This window comes from Ambystoma mexicanum, chromosome 4q (genome assembly GCF_040938575.1).
Source record: "Ambystoma mexicanum isolate Mex_15411 chromosome 4q, UKY_AmexF1_1, whole genome shotgun sequence".
Lineage (NCBI taxonomy): Eukaryota > Metazoa > Chordata > Amphibia > Caudata > Ambystomatidae > Ambystoma > Ambystoma mexicanum.
Window position 1 is genome coordinate 45,047,682 of NC_090928.1, and position 20,760 is coordinate 45,068,441.

Sequence of the window (20,760 nt, forward strand, 5' to 3'; positions counted from 1 at the left end):
ATCCTGGTGGGGAAGAATAATGGCGGCGAAAATGACCATACGCCCAAAATTTATGTATCTCCCGATAAGAATTCCCCCTGCATTGTTGAAGTCACTCAGGAAGATGGTCACTGCATGTATATGGCAGAATAAAACCCCTAGAGTTTCTCATGCCGTCATGACGGCACACAGAAAGGATGGGGGGTGCGCCCTCCCACATTTTAAGAAATATTACGAAGCTGCACAGCTTTGGGTAGTGAAGGAGTGGATACCGTAAAATGGGGAAAAAATCTGGGAATCTCAGGACCGGGCGGTGGCGACAACACCCAGCTGTCACTTGCTATGGATCAACAAACAACAGACACCCCAATGTGCACATTAGCGAACTAATGAGGGCTGCCCTGAGTGTATGGGATGTGGCCACACAGAAAGGAATTCTAACAAAAGACCCCACCCCCTTCATGCCATTATTCAGAAACCCAGAATTCCCACCAGGTATGGAAAAGTGGGCGTACCGAAAATGGGAAGAGGCAGGGTGTAAGATGGTAGGGGACATGTATCAAGACCAGCAGATAAAATCTTTCGGCTGAATGCGGAATGCATGACACAGCTGAACCTGAACCCCAAAGACAGATACAAATATGAACAACTACACCACTGGTAGAGCACACCCTGCATAAAAAACGCAGCGACTAGGGACCTGACCCCTTTTGAAACCTACATAATGAGACATGCAGGAACACACAAATGTGTCTCCAACACCTACAAACACTTAAACGCACAAGAAGAACCAGTCAAGTGGCAAATAAAAAGGTGGGAGAAAACCCTAAAGTGCTCACTCCCTAGGGGAAGATGGGAATACATATGGGGCATAATACCTAAACTGACGAAGGCCATCCAAACTAGAGAAATGTGGATGAAAGTGATGGTGCAATGGCACTATACCCCAGAGAGACTACACACTATGTACAGCAACTCCCCAGATAGGTGCTGGAGGGAATGCGGAGGGAAGGGAGATTGGAGACATATATGTGGGATTGCCCGAGCCTAAACTCATACTGGGAGGAAGTAAAAACCCAAATGCCAAATATTTTCCCTGGGGCTGTGCAGATTCGAGATGAAGTGTGGCTGGAGGGCCTATAGGACTCCAGTGACAAACAGCTGAGTACCACGCAGAAAAGAAACTTTATGGGCCTATTGATAGGGGCGTGGCTGGAAATATCCCACAAATGGAAGCAAAAAAAGCCCACCACTCGCAGTGGCCTGGACAAGAAGAGTGTGGTCACACCTAGCCATGGAACTAATAACGTATAACATCCTAGGAGAACATGAAAAATTTAGAAAGGACTGGAGTCTGGTCATAGAGTACCTCCAAACAGACTATAAAGAGCAATGGTGCCCACATAAAATAAGGATTTTGGACCTTTTCAGCTGAATGGGCAAAGAGAGACTTCCCAGAGAAGACCTATACAGACGGAGATTACCCGTCGGGAGGCAGGAATTTCATTCTTGATGATGTAATATTTTTGAAAACAATAAAAACACCTTTTAAAAAAAATCCCTAAATTGGGGGTTCAAAATACAGCAAAGGTAGGCGGCCCTGGATTATTATTATAATTTATTTTTAAAGAGTTCTAAATATCAGATTACTGATGTATTCACTGGTCGTATCACATTGTATTTCCCTAAATCTACATAGGCGCACTAGCAAAGGTAAGGGTTAATCACTGCACGAATAAGCATGCTTCATGGTGCACTTGGCTCTGATGTCACCCATTTGAGCAGGATAATAGGGCTTATCACTTACATGCAATTTTCAATGGTGTAGTTTAAACCTATAATAGTGGTTGTTTAATACATGGTTGATTATAGGACTCATGTATTCATGATCTATCTGTGTTCTCATTATTTGCCTATGTCTTTCTTTTTTCGTTCCTTACATTCTATACTGGTATCCTTTGTGATATGGTTTGCTTGAATTCATGAATGACCAATTTGTCTCATTGCAACATTGTCAACACATACTCCCCCAATTTGAGTTTCAGGTTCGCTTAAACGCATTATACTTGGATTTCATGTATGTGTGATGAACATTACATTGTGTTTTTGCGTATGTGGATACCAGCCTGGAAGAAGACATGGGGGCGAAACGCATGCCGGCTGTCTTATCTCCATTAAACAATTAATTGTACTTACATCAAGTGTAGTTATCATCTATCGTCCTCTCTACCTGTGGTGTTGCCCAGGGGTCTAATCTCTCGCCCTGGCTTTTCAACCAATACCTGGCAACTCTCTCCTACTGCATTGCCACTTTCTGCTCAAATTTCCAGTGCTACGCTGGCGACACTCAACTCATTTTCAGGCTGCCCTCTGCCACCTCCTCTCCCGCTCTCATCTCTGATTGCCTAACTGCCATTCAAGATTGGGGTGCCACCAATGATCTTTGTCTGAATGCCATTAAGACGGAGCGGAGATCCTCCTCATCGGCACACCTTCACCATCCTTTCCCCTCACTCTCTGGCCGGCCTCCCTTGGCCCTCTTCCTACCCCCACCTGTGAGGCTAAGAACCTCGGGGTCATCTTTGACTCCACCCTTTCCTTCTCCGCCCACATCTCTGAGGTCTCTAAAAAGTCAAATTTCCTACTGCACCTGCTCAGAGGTACTCTGCCTTTCCTCTTCAGAAGCTCATGGTATCCCAAGCTCTGGTTCTCTCGAGGATGGACCATGGTAACAGCCTCTTTCTAAATCTACCTGCCTCTACTCTCCGCCCTCTGCAACTAATCCAGAACAGGACTGCGAGACTTGTCCTTGGCCTCAAGCCCTGGGATCGTATCACTCCAGCTCTGAAATCTCTCCATTGGCTCCCAGTGGATGCAAGGATTAAATTCAAAACCCTCTGCATTGTCCACAAGGCTTTCTGGGGCCTGGGTCCAAAATACCTTCAGCTATCCCTCCACAAATACCTCCCCTTGCGAGCGCTTCGCTCCTCTACCTCCAACTCTCTCAGGGTCAGTTGTTTTTCAAAGAAACGAGCTGGGGGTAGATCTCCGTCTTCGGCTGGGGCCTCCCTGAGGAACAGCCTCCCTGCCACTCTAAAACTTGAGGAGAACATCTCCGGTTCTGGAAGCACCTCAAGACCTTCCTCTTTACTTCTGCCTTTGCTCCCCCCTGTCCCCTGCTGATCTGTTCTCTCTTGGCACTGTGAACCTGGCCACCCTCTGTCCTCCGGGCCCAGGTACCTGCTCACCCCGCCACCCTCCCGCACTGCCTCCGGGCCACCCCTTGCACTGGGGTCTGTATCTGTACCCATACAGCCCCCTTTTTTTTCTTCCTGCACTTATCAGACCTACCCTGTCTGCTGCCTTAAACCTAGAACTTCCAAATTGCTAGCTGCACTACCACTGTTTGTTGACTTTATTATTTATTTATTGTTATTTATCTATTTCTCCTCTGCTTCGCACTTTCCACTTCTCCCCCCTTCCATGCACTCCCCCCCCTCTCTCCCATGCACTTGCGCATTCTAAATGTCACTGGGACTAGTAAGATCACTGTTTTGTTCTCTGTTCCCCTTGCTTGCCTTGTCGCGCTCTGAAACACTAGTGTACGAGCACGATAGAAATAAAATATCAATCAATCAAAACTGTTGTAATGAGTAAAGTGTGAGCCTCAGGTCCAAGTCTATGACCTGGGGCAGCTTGAATCGGGGTATGAATTCTGCCAATAGTTTCATGGCCACAGTGACCGTGAGACAACATCTACTATCATGAGGCAGTATGAAAACTGCATGCAAATGGAGATCTGCATAAAATCTGTCTGCATGTTTAAGAAGGGTTCCTCCAGTACTGGACATGCAGACAGCATATGGAAGACCTTTCACAGTAGTCCTGCACTATTGTGGCGAGACCAGGACTGGTCCAGTCTTCATTTACAGTAACAAACAACACATCTTTACCAGAGAGCGCAATGCCATGAGGTTCACAGGCCAAGAAGGGATGAGTAGCTTGGGAGCCACCAGGCAGTCATCTGGGGAGTGCCAAAGGGAGTCAACCTCTAACTTGCATTGTTGCTGATTCCAGCTCACCTTTTCTGCTTCGGGGGGGCCTGGTTCTGCAGCATTGCCAGGCTGGAAAGGAAAGGGAGGTAACCAGTGACTGCTGGAGTGCAACACAAGCAATAATTTCATTAGGAGCCAGGGGCCTGTTTAAGGCAGCCGACACCAAGCATAGTTCGCTAGGGCATTTCTGTGGGCAATGAAGGACTGAGTGGGATAATTCCTCTGGCATTTAACGATGGCTAGGGCAGTCGGGAGTAGCAATGCATGCAATAGGGCTGACACATACATTCCATTCAATATAGAGATGCCGTTGGATGTCAGATACTCCCGCTGATTCCAGGGGACTCCAAAATCGTGCAAGACACCATGAGCAGACCGGGAGTTTGTGTAGACCATGGCTGATCTATCAAGATCAAGAGCCAGCGTCTATGCCCTAGTGAAGGGTATGAGCTTGGTGACCGGCGCAGATTTAGCTGTGAGTAAACGATACGCTTCTAGTGCAGCATACAAGCCTAAGGCATTGGCTGCATTTTCATGCTCAGGAAAATACAATAAGGCTGGAAGACATATGATACAGTAATTCATGCAAGGTAAGCTACTTCTACATTTCTCACATGGTTCAGGTAGGCAAGCCTGCTACCTATATAACTTCCATCTGCTAAAGCCGTTTGCCTAGAAAAGCAGCAGCCTAAACACGCTTGCCAAGAGGGAAACGCATCGTAGACGAGAGTTGTGGAGGCTGTGTTGCAGCTACACACTAGGTCTAGTTTAAAACATGCACAGTAGAACATAGTGCTCACCTCACAAAGGCAATAAGGCACTTGTTATACATGGCAGTTTGCATTAGCAGCACAGTATTATATTGCAACCGGCTTCAGTTTATTAAAAGTTTCAAACCCCAGATTTCCTGCACAATTCTATCTGTTAAACTTCAACTAATCTCTATCCAAGGAGATATTAAAAATGGTTACCCCTGCTCAAATTCTCTTGACCCTAAGGGAGGGAGATCAACTAAAGATCTTGGACCTCAAAGATGCCTAAATCCACACATTCTGAAATGGGAGCCTCACAGGAAGTACCTGGTTTGTTTTAGAACATATTCCCATTATCAATAAAGAGTACTCCTATTTGGTCTCAATTTGGAGCCAGTTTATTTTAACGAAAGTAACAGCCTCCATAATTTCACATGCGTTTCTTCAATGGTTTTACATTTATATCTACCTAGACGAATAAGTACTCAGAGCCTTGACACCTTTGCAGGTCAAAGACTGAGCTGATTGGGTTCTCCAACTGGTGTTTGTTCTGGGCCTCACTGTGAACCAATGGAAATCAATATGGATTTCTACTCAAAGAATTCATTAAATTGGGTTAATCTGAGACTGATAAGTGGGGAAAGTCTTCCCTGCCATATAAAGGAAATCAAATCAATTTGCCAATGATGTTTGAACAGCAGCAACTTAACCCAATATCAGAAATTGCTTGGTTTTATGGTCTTGTGTATTCTGGTAGGCTAGATAAGATATGAGATGCACTCGACTTCAAATGGCGAGTCACTGGTCTCAAGACACTCAACCTCAGAGAGGATTCTGAATGCCACAGATGCATGGAGATCTACTCTGGCGGATGAAAGCTGAAAACCTCACCTCTGTAATCCCCTTTTTCCGTCCTCCACTAAGACCCTGTTCATTTACTTCTCGCTGATGGGGTGAGGAGCAGTGATGGATTCAAGGAAGGTGCAGTCTGGAGTGTAGAGGAGTCTTGCTTCATATCAACTACCAGGAGTTAAAGGCAAATTCTCTAGCAATTGCAGTCTTCTACCCCTCACGCCAGGGAAAACAAGTTTTAATCTGCACTGACAACACAACAGCCATGTTTTACATGAGCAGACAGTGCCACAAAATCTGAAGCCCAATTCCTTCTGGCTTTGAAGACTTGGAAATGGGGGATGGGCCAATCAAACTCCCCAGTAGTCTCCTCCATTGGAGAAGAAATGAAAATATATGGACAGACTCATTGAGCAGACAATGTCATGCATTCCATGAATGGGAAACTGACAGGGAGGTGTTAGGACACCCACCCTCTTCAAAGTCTGGGGGACTGTTACAAACAAACAGAACTTGAAATGTCAAAAGATATTGTAGCAGCATATTAATGTTGTTTGCTTTGTGACAAAACCAGGGAATTTGTCTCTTGTACCCAAGAGGGAGCCACCCCTTTAGAACTAGGGACGTGAGCCCACTAAGCTTTTCACCCGCTAGGGTACACGGCAGGCAGGATACCACTAGATGGGACTCCCTCCTGTGGACAAGGAATATCCAGAAAGGAATTTTGTTCATCTACCCTCATGTGAAAAGTTGCATGTTTTGGTTGGATATATGGGGATTGACACATAATTGTACTTATGACCCTTTAGAAAATGTTGATGTGGTTTCTGACCCTTTCATCAGATGCCGTTATGAGAAACACAGAATTATCAGATCAATCTCAATTCAGCATGAGACGTAAAGATGCCACAGGAGCGATCAAGCCGCAAGAGGGCACCTCTCCTCCTGGAGAGCTCAGAGGTACCAAGGAGACCGCCAAAGGCTGAAGCACAAGACTGGCCTGGAGTCAGTCGGACTTAACCCAGGGAACAGAGGAACACTGCCCGGAGCAGAGGCAGTTAACCAGTGCCCGCACACCACCGCGCCAACAAACCGATGAGCCCACAGCCGATAAGGTGGCCGACACCAGGAAGAAGCTGAATCGAGACCGAATACCCCCATAAATTTCACCACAATACAGGAAGGACGCAGCTGTTCCTAGTAGCAGAGAGGAGGCAAAACCTGATGGCGGGATATATGATATGATATGATATGGCATTTGTAATGCGCCTATACACAAGTGTTTCAAGGCGCGACGAGGCAGGGGGGAACAAAAGGGAGACAGACAACAATCCTACTAGGCCAGGTGTCATTCAGATCGCACAAGTGCGCGGGTAGAGGGGAAGGGAAAAGTGCAAGGGGGAAAGGGAGAGGGAAAAGCGCAGTGCAGGGTTAGTAGAATACAAGATCAATAATAAGGGCCAGCTGGTGGCAAGTGCAAGCTAAGTGCAGACAAGTGCTGGGAAGAGGGGCTGTAGGGATACAGAGACAGTCCCGCAGTGCAGGGGAGAATGGCTGGGCCAAGGACCGAGATCGGTGAGTGGCCCAGTTGCAGATTCAGTGCAGTTTCAGTAATTTAGCAGGGGAGAGGGGGAGAGAAAGCGGAAGCAAAGAGGAAGGTTTTGAGGTGCTTCCGGAACCAGAGATTGTTCTCCTCAAGTTTCAGGGAGGCAGGAAAGCTGTTCCAGAGGGAGGCCCCTGCTGCGGAGAGAGATCCACCCCCAACTTAGTGCTTGGAGAAGCGGCTGACCCTGAGGGAGTTGGGAGGCGGATGAGCGAAGAGCTCGAGAAGTAAGATATATTAGGAAGAGAGAGTTGAAGGTATTTTGGCCCAATGCCCCAGAAGGCCTTGTGGACAATGCAGAGGGTTTTGAACTTAATGAGGAACCAAGAGACCCATGGCAGGGTGAAAGCCCCATAATTCCAAGAAGGGGGTAAAACATACGAATCCCCACTGCGCAAAAAGAAATAAGACTACCCTTGGCAGGGAGAAAGCTAAATGACCCCAAGCAGGGGTAAGAGACTGAAGACCCAGCGGCGGTCTAAGAAACCAAAACCCCATTGGCATGGTAAAAGACCAATGACACCAAGAAGGTGTAGAATAAGTGCAACAAGAAAGTGGCATGAGAGACAGATGACCGCTAAGCTGATAAAAGTGAGATACTGAGTCTGACACTTACCCCCAAGGAGACTTCTCAGCTGCAAGCCGGGCCACATTCTGCTGCACATCGTACAAAATTAAGTGTTTGGGAATACATATACAATAAAAGTTTCAAAACCTCTATCAAGCAGAACTTGGCTAAAATCTTGGCAGCTGGTAAAACTATGGTATGTACTGGCTGCGGAGGCTTACCGTTGGACTACATTATTGCATTTATATTGCAAACCAAAAGACCCAGAGGCATATGGACGCAGCACAAAAACAAAACATCACAATAAAACATATAGCCTACACTGCAAATTAGGATCTTACAAAGTAAAAAATGCAATCATAGATGCAACAAGGTAAAATTACTTAAGCCCGAACACAGGCAGTCTATAGTACAAATAATGGCTCTATGCAGTAGAGTTTACAATCCGCTTGAACTCAGATAGCATATTCATCAGATTGTTACAATTTGATGACGACGAATATGCAATCTCTATTCTCAAAAGAGCACCATTGGTCATCTTAATTCTACTAAGAACCTTAAAGTCAGTGGATCTTATGACCTCCGGACCAGTTCTTTGACTAAGCCAGGAAATGGCCTTGTTTCTCAAAGATTCTTTACATTCGAACCCTGCTAGCGTTATGGTATCAGAAATAATAAAATGTCCCTGGTCAATAACAAAATCTCTTAAGGACTTGTCCTGTATTGAAGGCATCTGAGATTTGGCAATATGCAAGTTTATTCGGGGCGTCCCTTTGCCCTTATTCTTGCCACAGTGAAAATCTAGTAGCAGAGTCTGACCCAAGAACTCGGCTATGAGAGGCCTAGCCATAGATGCTGGAGTCTGCCCTTCCACTAAGGTAATGGTAGGGGCCTTGTTCTAGATAGCTCTGCCCATCATTTGCCAAATTTACTCATTTCACCAATAGCATCCATCTCAGTCTGGTAAGGTTTGTCCTCCATCCCTCTACCCTGCTTAATAGGGTCCACTATCTGGGGTTCAGGGTTACAGGAACAAGACGGCTCTCCCCAATCTATCTGAAAGGTTTGATAGCTTTTATTCTCCATTACAACAGCTGACCATGGGACGGTTTGACATAAAATATCTATCTTTACCAGCATCACATATTTTGCAGATTTATCCAAGAGGTCAAGCCAGATAATGCCATGAAATGTTTTACATTTCTGGAAAATCAGCAATAATTCTGTCTAACTATCTGCCACATTGGTTCGATGTTCTCAGGATCCACATTATAAATCTCCATAGAATCCACCACGGACACTGCAGCAGTATTCAGCAGGATTTCCTTTTCTTTTTCTTTTTTTTTCCCTACATGACTGCCTGGGAAAATCAGAATACGGCAGTGCCGGGATCAGATAGTTGGGACTAACATACTGCACAAGACTGACCTCATCCGGTTTACGATACCAAGCTTTGTGCTTAATCTGACCCTCTTTCTATATATATATCATTATGGACAAAGTGTGGTTTATTTTCTTGAAGTCGCCTTTTCCTACGGGCGCTGACAGCCAAGATCTCAGATAGCGGATTCCTAGTTGGATTAGAAAAACTCACTCCTATTAAGGCCAGCCATAACTAACAGGTGTATACCCACCAGTTTTCTCAATCACTCAAGACCAGCCTCTAAGCACTACTGAAGCCCCTAGCCGCTAATATATCCACAAGACCACCTGTACTAGTATACCGATAGACTCAGGAGATCAGCTGATATGGGCCCAGGAAAGGGAATATAACAATATGCCACTCAAAAACCTCCGGGCATCTTTTGTTGATGGACCACCAAGAGAGCAGTAACACATCAAATAGTGGTAATGGTGAGAAGTAGGGAGCAAGATCGAAAGCACGAATTCTGTGCTATGCACTCCATAAACGCTTACCGGGACGTTCTATGCTCTATCCTCTGCCGCTCTATCCTCACCTAAAGCAACAGATCGGATCACTTCAATGTGCTTGCCAAACACCATCTCTACCCTGAGGGCCTGCCGACACTGGCTCCTGGTTCACCACTCACAATCGCTCAACCCACACAACGCTGAGTCGCACTCAGCTTCCAGTCAACAAGCCGTGCAAACAATTAGAGGAATGGACTTACAAATGTCTCAGCCGTCAAGCCACACCCAGAAAGGGCCTCTTCCGATGACTGCTGCCAAAATAAAATAGATGCAGAAATGTAGAAATAGAAGTGCTCTCAAGCCTACTTAAAATCTTCCAGATGCTGCCAAAAGATGTCCCACTCATGCCCGTAAACTACAGAAAGAGATTATGATTCACATACGGAAAAGGGCTGAACAGAGAATCATAATCAAGACCCTCTTCCAATCTGAAAAGACTTGAAGGTTGGCTTGCACACTTAAGATGGATTTATAAAATCCACCCTAAGGCCAACCTATTAAGGTGAACAGGAAAGATACTGAAGTTTAGCCAAACAGAATCATGATGGGTAGCAGAGCAGCAGGGCTTAGACTCAGGAGGGCTGTGAGAGTAGTCTAGGGCTACAATGAGATACACACAGAGCACTCTAATGATTTCAGTTAGATAGAGAAGTACACAAATATACAAGGATGTGTTAGTCCTTTGAAAAACACACTGAGCAATTAAACCTATAGGCAAGTATTATTCAACAACTACTATAAAAACATATATGCAGTCACTCTTGTGGGTTCCAAGAAGAACCCTAACACTTTACCCTTAAGACAGTTAAGTAATAGTTCACCAGAAATATTTGATCAACTGTATTTGGTAAGACAGTGAGAAGACAGAAAAGCAGGTTATTTAAAACCAGTGCAATACAGGTATGAAGTCAGTTTCAGAAAACACAATAGTTACACTGAAGAGCAACACTAGAATAGTTCCCTAATACTTAGCAAGTCCAGCCCTGAGATAGACGGGCCGAGCGCCCTAAAGCTACCAGTTCCAAAAGATACACTTTTCATGTATTTATTTATTGTGGGTTTCCTATTGGATTGGATGATGACAGTGGTTGCAATTCAGAGTTCTGTCATTTTTTAGGAAAATGACAGTTAAGTAACTCAGTCCTACTACAATAAGGAAGGCTTGAAGGAGATCCAAGACCAGAGCACACCGATACACGTCAGGCAAGAGAGAGATGGGACCAGAATTTTACACCTATGTAACCCTAGGGGGGAAGAAACAGCTCTGTTAACTTACCGCCTTGTACTCATATTTTCCCAGAGACTATTTCAGGGGTTCCAGAACCTGTCAGGAACACAAACATCTGTGCTTTGTTTAGTTGAAGGAGGCCAACGGTCTTGGGTGCAGAGTTCACTGTCGGCAAGTGATTTTGTTTCGGTTGATCGCAGTACCGGTGTCCCGACACCAGACACTGGCCACATGGTCACTCGTGACACAAAAGGAAGAAGACTTCTGCAGAGCAGGTGATCTCAGGAGACCTCCAGAAAGTGAAGAAGACTGGTTGCAAAGAAAGTCACCAAAGTCAGGCAGCAAGAGGCCACACCTGTGCCATCTGCATCTACAAATGTGGCTTGGAGCGTCACTACAATATATATATATTTTTTAACAACTTTATTTCGGTATCAGCATATGCAAACAGTTAACACGAGATGATCTGTCCCCTACATATTATGACGGAAATTAGCCGTTCCCGTTCAGCCCCCCACCCCATTTCTGGGTGCCCCCGGAAGTCTGGAGTTTGAGGGCTGTCATCGCCGATGGGCGGGACGAGGGCCGCCAAGGTTCCAGGAATTTCGTTGCCAGCTGTGGCTGAAAAGTCAGTGCCGGGAACCAGATGTGGTACTCCAGTACCGGGGACCAGCAGTCAGTGAAGCGGTGTAAGGCTCCTTCCTTTGCCGCCGTGACCTTCTCAGCCACTAGGATCTCCCATACTTTTATCCACCCTAGCGGAACCAAAGGTCCTTTCTGCATTTTCCATTTACGGGCTAGCGTTATTTTGGCCGCCAGAAACAATTACGTAAGCAGTTTGGCGGTGGGCCCTGTTCTGGGGTAACATTCCAAACTTGCTACCCCCAGGAGGATCACCTCTGGGTCCATGGGGAGTTTACAGCGGGTTATGTGCTCAATAATGTGTGTGATATTCCCCCAAAAGGCTTGCACAGTGGGGCATCCCCACCACATGTGACATAAGGTCCCTCGTGCTCCACATTGCCTCCAGCAGGTCGGGTCCAAGGATGACTGAAAATGGTGCAGGCGTTCCGGGGAATAATACCAGCGGTGGAGGAGTTTCAGTGGGCACTCCTTGTTGGTGATACATCTGGAGGCTGAATTGACCCTTGTCCAGATATCCACTCATGTCTGACCCTCGATGGGGAGTCCCAGGTCCTCCTCCCATCTGGCCATATACTGTGTTCTGGCCGTCAACATGTCCTGTAAAGGTTTATACAGTTTGGCGATCGGTCCTTCCTGCGTGGCGTGTTCGAGGGAGTGGAGGTCTCGTGTGCCCCTGTTGGACTGTTGGCTGTGAGATCCAGTGTCTGATCTGGGTGTATGTAAATCTCTCCATTTCTGCCTGCTGGAAGCGAGTCTTGCATTCTTCGAATCAGAAAGGGGTGCCATTGTCAGAGATGCGAGAGGGTCTGCAGGCCCCCTTTGGACCATCTGCTAAAATTCGCTATGTCCATTCCAGGCGAAAAGTCCAGTTTCCAGAGCATCAGGGATAGAGGGCCTAGGCCCTCCGGTAGCTTCATCTTGTGTCAGGACCACAACCAAGCGCCTAAGGTGGCTTTGGTGGATGATTGGATCGTCGGCCAATGACCGTGGGTTAAGAGTGGAATGTGGGCCAAGGAATCCAACTGCAGAGGGCATTTAGCCTGTTCGATGAAGGTCCATGGGGAGGGTGGGGGGGGTTGCCTGCATAGCACTCGAGAATTGGGCTGCTATGAAGTAGTTGATGTGATTGGGAAGCTCTAGGCCTCCCGATTTGGCCACCCCAGTCATGAGCCTTAGTGGGATCTGGCTTTACCCCCTTTTCAAACAAATTTTGAGAGTTTCTCCTGTAGCTGATCCAGGGGTTGTTTTGGGAGGGGGAACAGGCAGGATCGGGCTGAGATATAGAAATCTGGGGAGGAGGTTTATCGTGCATGCCATAACTCTGCCAAGCAGCGAGATTTCATGTTCCTCCCATCATTTCAGGTCGGCTTCCAGTTCCTTGAACAGTGGGGGAAAGTTTGCTGCGTATATCTGTTTCAGATCTGCTGTAATGTACATCCCCAGATAAATTGAGGCCGTAGTGTTGCATTTCAGTGGGCATTGTGATTGGAGAGCTGCTGCAATGCCGTCTCCAAATGTATCCCCAGTGCCTCTGATTTGGAGTTGTTTACCTTAAATCCTGCCACTTGTTTGAAAGCTTTCAGTTCCGCCAGGGTGGCGGGGAGAAAGGATTGACAGTTTGTGATGGAGAGTATTAGGTCATTGGTGTAGAGGGAGATTTTAAATTGTTCGCCGTCTATCCTGTTATCCAGGCGAATCCTTTGAGCAAACGGTTCCATCACGAGGGCAAAAATCAGTGGGCTGAGCGGGCATCCCTGTCTCGTTCCACATACAGAGCAATCAAGGCCGAGCGTTTTTGATTAATTCTTAATGAAGTCTTCAGGGCTTGATAATTAGCCAGCAACATCTTGCAAAACGCGGGCCGAACTGAAAAGCTTCTAGTGTGATGCGCATATAGTTCCAGTCCACTTTATCAAACGCTTTGGTAGCGTCTAAGGTTAGGACTGCTAGTTCCTACTGATTTTGAGTGGCTACTTCGATGAGGTCGAGGACCTGGCGGATGTTGTCCCCTGTACTTCTGCATCTAATAAAGCCGGTTTGGTCTGGGTTCATGATGGGTTGCGGGAGCAATGCCAGTCTGTTCACCAGCACTTTAGAGTAGGCGTTCACGTCCACATTAAGAAGGGAAATAGGTCTGTACGAAGTGCAGTCTTTCGGGTCTTTACCAGGCTTCAGAAGTAGGATTGCGACGGATTCTTGCATGGAGGGTGTTATCGTGCCTGTGTCCCGGAAGGAGTTGAATACTTCAGTCATTGGGTCCAGGAGCTGGGGATGGAAGAGCTTGAAGAATTTAGGCAAGATGACATCAGGTCATGGGGCCCTGGGTTTAAAAATGTTTAGCACCTCCACAACCTGTTCTGCGGTGATGGGGGCCTCCAACATGGACCTATTTCCAACAGGTGCGGGAGTGGCATGTGCCACAAACTGCTACTGCTGCCCTTGTGGCCAGGGGGGTGTAGTCAACTTGTCAGCTAGGTGGGATGTAGCCACCTGTAGTTTCGCTTCTTCCCCACACAGGATTCTGCCCTCCGGCCCCTTAAGGGCAGTAATCTAATTTTGTTGGCGGTTTCTGGCTAGTTTGCTAACCAGGAATCTGTTGGGCTTGTTGCCATTTGCATACTAGCTTTGTTTTCGTTTTGATTTGATTCTGGGCTGTGTCTTCGGAATAGTGGGCCTGCAGTTTTGTGCGGGCCAATCTCAGGAGTTTAGCTGCTTTAGGAGACCATCCCTTCTTGTGAAAGCGACTCCGCTTTGGCCACTTCCTTATCGAGCTGCTCCTTTGCCTCAGTGCAGCGTTTACGGTATGCTGCTGCCTGAGCTATTAATCCTCCTCCGATTACTGCCTTCATGGCTTCCCATCTTGTCGCGGTGGAGGTGAGGTCTGGTGGGTTCTCTTTAAAGTAGTTATGTATCGCCTTGGTTATGGAGTCACGTACCACCATTTCTTGCATCATTGGTTCGTAGAGGGCCAATCAGGGTTTCTCCGGGGGGGTCCGGGTCAAAGATTAGGGCGGTCAGCAGAATTGGAGCATGGTCAGAGAAGACCCTTGTGCCAATCTCTACATCGGTGAATTTCAGCAGATGTGGACTTAGCAGTATCAGATGTATTCGGGACGAGGAGCGGTGGACATGGGAGAAAAAAGATAAACATGCTGTTTCGGGGTAGAGAACCCTCCAGGTGTCCACAACCCCCAAGGTCTTGAACAGGTGGCAGAGGATAAGTGCGATTTTGTAATCCCTAGGTGTCGGAGGGCCGGATTTGTCGATCAGGGGGTTGGGGATCCCATTAGCGTCGCCTCCTATAACTACTTCGCCTTCGATTAAGGGGAAGAGCGTTGACTCCAAGTCAAGGAAGAAGGTTTCTTGGCCCTCATTTTGGGCATAAATGGCTATTAGCGTGTGTAGCTGGTTGTATAGGTCACCCTTTATTGCCACATAGCTACCATCCGGGCTCCGCAGGATATCCTTTTCCTTGAAAGGTATTCCCTTCGCTAACAGAATCGCTGTGCCCCCACCTCTTGCCAGGTACTGGGTTGGGAACGCCCCACTTTGCAGCCATGGGGAGTCTTCCGCCAACAGGTGTGTCTCTATGGAGGTCCTGCAGGCGCCCGAGTGTGCATTTGCGCTTTTCAGGGGGGAGTTCAGGCCTCTAACGTTCAGCCAGACATAGTGCAGCTTTATATGTGGTAGTGGGGGGTCACATTGTTCGCCTTCAATAGTTAAGTGGGGGGCAGGGAGGGCAAGCTATTGAGGGAAAGTCGTCTTCATGTGCTGGGTTGTGGATGCCATTTTGCTGCAACCGAGTTTTACTTGTAACTGAACTGGGTCCAAATGTGGCCCACCAACCGAAGGGGCCGAGAAGGGATCCAACGTCAAAAACTAGAACTTTACCAAAACAGGCCTGATGGGCCGGTGGCCAGAGTGTGTGTCCATACACTCAGCTGAGGCATATCGTGGGACGCCCGGGCGCCGAGAGTGCATGTTCCGGCACGGAGATCAGAATTCTTCTCTTTAGTTGTGGGTCGCAGGAGGTTTTTCCCCCTCTGGGGACTTTCATCGAATGGTTTTGCTGTGATTTCGGGGTTGAACTTTGGAGTTTATCCTAGGACGCGCTCGGCAGGTCCTCGTCCAGAGTTCATATCTCCCCTCCCATGATGCCTCCCGCTTCCTTTCGAGGAAGTGGATAATACAAGTCCATCCTTCAAACGAAAATTGTAGGGAGGCCGGAAATAGCCACTGATATTTGATTTTCCGATCGTGGACGGTTAGTGGTCGCAGGGCAGCCCTCAGTCGCTGGACTGTAGTAGGCGCTAGGTCTTGCAAGATTTGTATAGAAGTTCCTTGATATGTCAGGTCACCCTGCGTGCAGCTAGCCGCCATCATTTCTTGCTTAGTGGTGAAGAAGTGGACCCTAGTTATTAATTCTGGTGCATCTGTCGAGAGGGTGCCCCTGTGGCTTCGCAGTCTATGGGTCGATCCAGCATGAGTAACGATTTATCGCAGTCTGGAAGGAGCATTTGGAAAAGATCGCCGATGTAGGCTGGGAGGGCCTGGTCTGATACTGAGGAGGGGACTCCTCTAATGCGGAAGTTATTCCTGCGCACCCTATTTTCTAAATGTTCCTGTTTGCAGTGCATGTTCTCGCTGTTTTCTTCTAGGGATTGGAGTTTCCGCTGCAGTTCCGCAGTTCCGCAATCTGTGCCGAGTGATCTAGGACTTGGTCCTCTGTTTCCCGCATCCTATGTTGCACTTCCTCCATTCGATTGTCCAGTCCCTCTATTTTGGTTGACACTTCTGTCATGCAGTTGCAGAACTCCATCTTGATGTCCGCTAAAAGGGCTTGAATAGCGTCCTTTGTGGCCCATTGGCTCTGAACTTTCGGGTGATGAGGATTGGGCTCTGGTGGGGTCAGGTTTTCCAGATCTCTCCTGTGGGCGTAGCATGCCGACTATGTCCGCTGATTTCAGGTCCTTATGTTTGGCCATCGTGGCGTTATAATGGAAGCTGGCTATGGCAAAGATTCAGAAGAAAGCGGGTAGCCGGTTTCCTGTTGCTAGGTCAGAGTTTATAGAGCCCTTGTGAAATCACAGGACCAGTAGAGGCATTGCCTAACCCCTGAGGTATGCGCCCATTAGTGGAAGAGCACTGTTCTTGCTGGGAGGTGGAACCACTCTGGCCATAAATGGAAGAGCTCAGGTCTGTGGGACAAAGCAGAGGGAGGTATTCAAATCTTTAAGAGTAGACTTGCCCAACGCAGTGAGATGGGCCTCCTGCAATAACTTACTGGGTGAGGGGGTGTCCGTTCCTCTGTTAGGGTCCCCTGTGAGCCGTGTGTGTGGTCCTTTGGGGCTGTGACGCCGGCGTTGGTTCTCCCCGAGGCCCAAGTTGTGCTATGGGCACTATTCATTCGGGGCCTGTTTGCGAGGAGTGTCTGGGGAGGGGCTCAGCCCTTTGCAGCAGCTTTGGGCTCTTCCCGGTGATTCTGTGTAATATGGCTCTCCTGCGTACTCTTCTGCACCCGGCTGGGAATGTCCCGGGTCATCTGCGGGGGAGCGGGTGAAAATGGGCTCTGCTCTGTACTGCTAACTGGCCCCGTTAGATTGCTGTGGTCCTCAAATAGCGGGGTAATGTCTTCTGCAGCTGGGTGACAGGATTCCCTGCCCGTAGGATTGGTGTGCTCCCTCGCGAGGGGAGTGGGCTGGTGTGGCTATGGCCAGATGACCGAGTGCCTCTTTCCTTGTCTGTCGCTGCAGCGAGCCACCACACATAAGGAACAAGGAACAAGTTACTTACCTGTAACTGTTGTTCTCCAGCATGGGTCTGGCATGGATTCACATGCTCCTGAATATTCCCCGTCGTCAGGCTGGGAATCCTCAGTAAAGAAAAAATCACTATCAGTTTTGTTTCTGATCTGCCTTTCCTAGTAGTAACCAATCACTGGTCTCTGGGTAATACTTCCCCAGCCAATGACTTCCCTCTCCCTAAGCCCCTCCCCTGGCAGCCATCCTCAGATTTGGTAGCACGTAAAGTGGCAGTATGACCAAGTGAAGAGCCGCAGAGGGGAAGAAGGGAGGGTTCGCATGTGAATCCATGCCAGACCCATGCTGGAGAACAACAGTTACAGATAAGTAACTTGTTCCTTCTCCAGCATGGGGTCTGGCATGGATTCACATGCTCATGAATATAAGAATGCATAGCAGTACACACATGCACATCCACGGGAGGTGGCAAGGCTCAACATTAAGCATTACATAAACTCAACATTAAGCATCTCTAACCTCCTCACCTTCAGGCAAACAGGTTGCGCAGCACTGCTTGGCCGACTCTGGACTCCTCCCTGGAATCCCGGTCGATGCAGTAGAATCTCATGAAGGTGTGCGTCAACCTCCACATAGCAGCCCTGCAGATCTCCAGCAGGGGTACACCAGACAAGAACGCCGCAGTAGCAGCGATCGCTCTGGTCAAATGGGCTCTCGGACGGCCGGCCAGCGGTCGGTTTGCCAACCGGTGACAGTGCATGATGCAGCCGGAGAGCCATCTGGAAATGGAAGCCTTCGAGTGGGCCTACCCTTGATTCACAGGCCCAAAGTTCACAAACAGTTGTGATGTCTTCCGAAAACTTTGTGCGGTCCACGTAGAACTTCAGCGCTCTAGCTACATCCAGCGAATGCAAAGTCCTCTCGGCCGGCAACAAAGGCGACGGGAAGAAAACTGGTAACACCAAGGGCTTGTTGAGATGGAAGTCCAACGGCACCTAGGGCATGAAGGAGGGGTGCGTCCTCAGCACCACCCTCGTCTCATGAAAAGTCAAGTATGGAGGCTTGCAGGATAGGACCTGGATCTCTCCCACTCGTCGTGCGGAGGTGATGGCCACAAGAAATGCTGTTTTCCACGACAGGAACTTCAACGGTGCCAAATGCATAGGCTCTAAGGGCGCCCCCATGAGCCTGGTCAGCACCACGTTGAGCTCCCACGCCGGGGCCGAAGCCTTCACTGGCAGGAATGAACAGAACAGTCCCTTCATAAACTCCTTCACCAGGCGATGAGACCACAGAGATGATCTTCCCGTAGTTCTGGTGTAGCGGGATATCGCCGCTAGATGTATTTTAATGGAGGCATGAGCCAGCCCCGGCCTGGCCAGCGAGAGCAGGTATGGCAGCACTTGCGGGGACGTAATTCGAAGAGGGATACTCTTCTGTGCATGCCACCAGACAGAGAATGTCTTCCATTTGTGTCGATAGCACTTAAGAGTTGAGGACGCCCTGGCCTTTGCAAGTACCTCCTTGCAGTCCACCGGGATATCGTACCCTCCAAACTCTAGTGCCGCAGGAGCCAGGCCTTCAAGTTCAGCGACCCCGGGTCGTGATGGAGGATGTCGCCTCCTTCTCTGGAGAGAGGATCTGCGTCTGTCGGTAGCTTGACTGGGGGGGACGCTGACAAGTCCAGAAGGTCCGGGAACCAGATCTGCGTCGTCCACACCGGTGCAACGAGGATCATCCTGCACCGGGACCTCTTGAGTTGGTTGATGAGTCGCAGTAGCACCGGCAACGGAGGGAACGCATACAGGAACAGGCCTTCCCAGGGAACGAGAAAGCATCACCCATGCTCCTCAGCTGGGGAAACCTGCTGGCGAACCTCTGGCACTTGGAGTTCGTTGTTGCCGCGAACAGGTCGATCTGGGGTTTGCCCCATCACCGGAAAAGCCGAACCACTTGGTCCTGACACAGTTCCCACTCGTGGCACGAGCGCAGCTCCCTGCTGTGTGAGTCGGCGATGGTGTTCTTTATCCCTGCTAGGTGCAAAGGCACCAGAAACATCCCCTGGGCAACGGCCCAATGCCATAGATCCTGGGCCTCCTTGGATAGGGCCGGGGACCTGGTTCCTCCCTGCTTCCGGATGTAGACCGTCGTGGTGGTGTTGTCGGTGAAGATCCTCACCACCTTGCCCTTGAGGGACAGGAGAAACTACCTGAGAGCCCAGAACACTGCTCGGAGCTCCAGGATGTTGATGTGGAGTGACCTCTCCTCCAGGAGCCTCGCGTGAAGATCTCCGGTGTGCGCTCCCCATCCTTCCAGGGAGGCATCCGTTGTCACAGTCTCCTGGTGTGCTGGGGTCTGAAAGTCCGTGCCCGCCGCGAGATGCGCGCGGGTGCCCCACCACCGAATTGCTTGGCGAAAGACCTCGTTGAGCGGGATCTTGTTTTCGAAGCTGCCCGCCGCTTGCTTCCAACGGGGGCGTCGAGGAATTCTTGCAGAGGGCGCTTCCGCAGCCTGCATAGGCGAACCAGGTAGATGCGAGAGGACATCACGCCGAGAAGGGACTTGATGGACCTCAACCTGGCCACGTCCGTGGCCAGCAGGCGCTGCATGCACCTTGCCCAGAATGGCCTTCGTCCTTTCTTCCGACGGAGAAAGGAATCGCGCCACTGTATCGAGCTTGGCTCCCAGAAACAGTGCGACCTGTGACGGAACCAGGTGGGATTTGGGAAAGTTGATCCGTAAGCAGTTTGACGGTCTTCTCGGTGTGCTCGACAGCGAGCTCCCTTGTACTTGCTCGGATGAGCCAATCGTCCAGGTAGGGGTAAACGTGGATCCCCTGCAGGCGCAGCCGCGCCCCCACTGGGTGCCAGACACTTGGTAAATACCCTTGGCGCCGACTTCAATCCGAAGGGCCTTGAATTGGTAGTGCCGTCCTTGAACTACGAATCTGAGAAACTTTCGGTGTCCTTTTAGAATGGGGATGTGGAAGTGTCGCCTTCCTCCAGCTGTCCCAGCACGTGCTGCAGGGTGACCATCCGCAACTTCTGGGCCTTGATGTATTTGTTTAACCGACGCAGGTCCAGGATGGGGCGCCAACCGCCTGTCTTCTTTCTGCGAGGCAGTATCTCGAGTATAATCCGGAGCCTCTTCGGGACGAGCTCGATGGCACCTTTGAGCATCGCCCATACCTCTAACTGCAGTTGAGGGACGCGATTTTCCATCCTGGCCACGGGAGGAATGCAGGGGCACTTTAGAAATTCGAGAGTGTGCCCGTGGGCCAGGGCATCCAGCATCCAACGGTCGGTGGAGATGGACTCCCACACGCTGACGAACTTCGCTAGCCGGCCTCCCACCGGGGTGCTCAGGTGGGGGCCCGGCGCCACGGCC

At 49.1% G+C, this 20,760-nt stretch overlaps 1 protein-coding gene across 2 annotated transcripts in view; it reads right to left on the minus strand.

Annotated features, from left to right (window-relative positions):
- The window catches only part of URB2 (URB2 ribosome biogenesis homolog), a 945,224-nt gene that overhangs the window by 204,519 nt on the left and 719,945 nt on the right, over positions 1 to 20,760 (minus strand). Inside the window, exon 7 of one of the 2 annotated variants that reach the window (XM_069607425.1) lies at positions 3,933 to 4,103. The exons of the other annotated variant lie outside the window; for it this stretch is intronic. Within the exon in view, the coding sequence (XP_069463526.1) occupies positions 3,933 to 4,103 (171 nt within the window). The remainder of the gene's footprint in view (positions 1 to 3,932; positions 4,104 to 20,760) is intronic. 2 annotated transcript variants of the gene reach the window in all.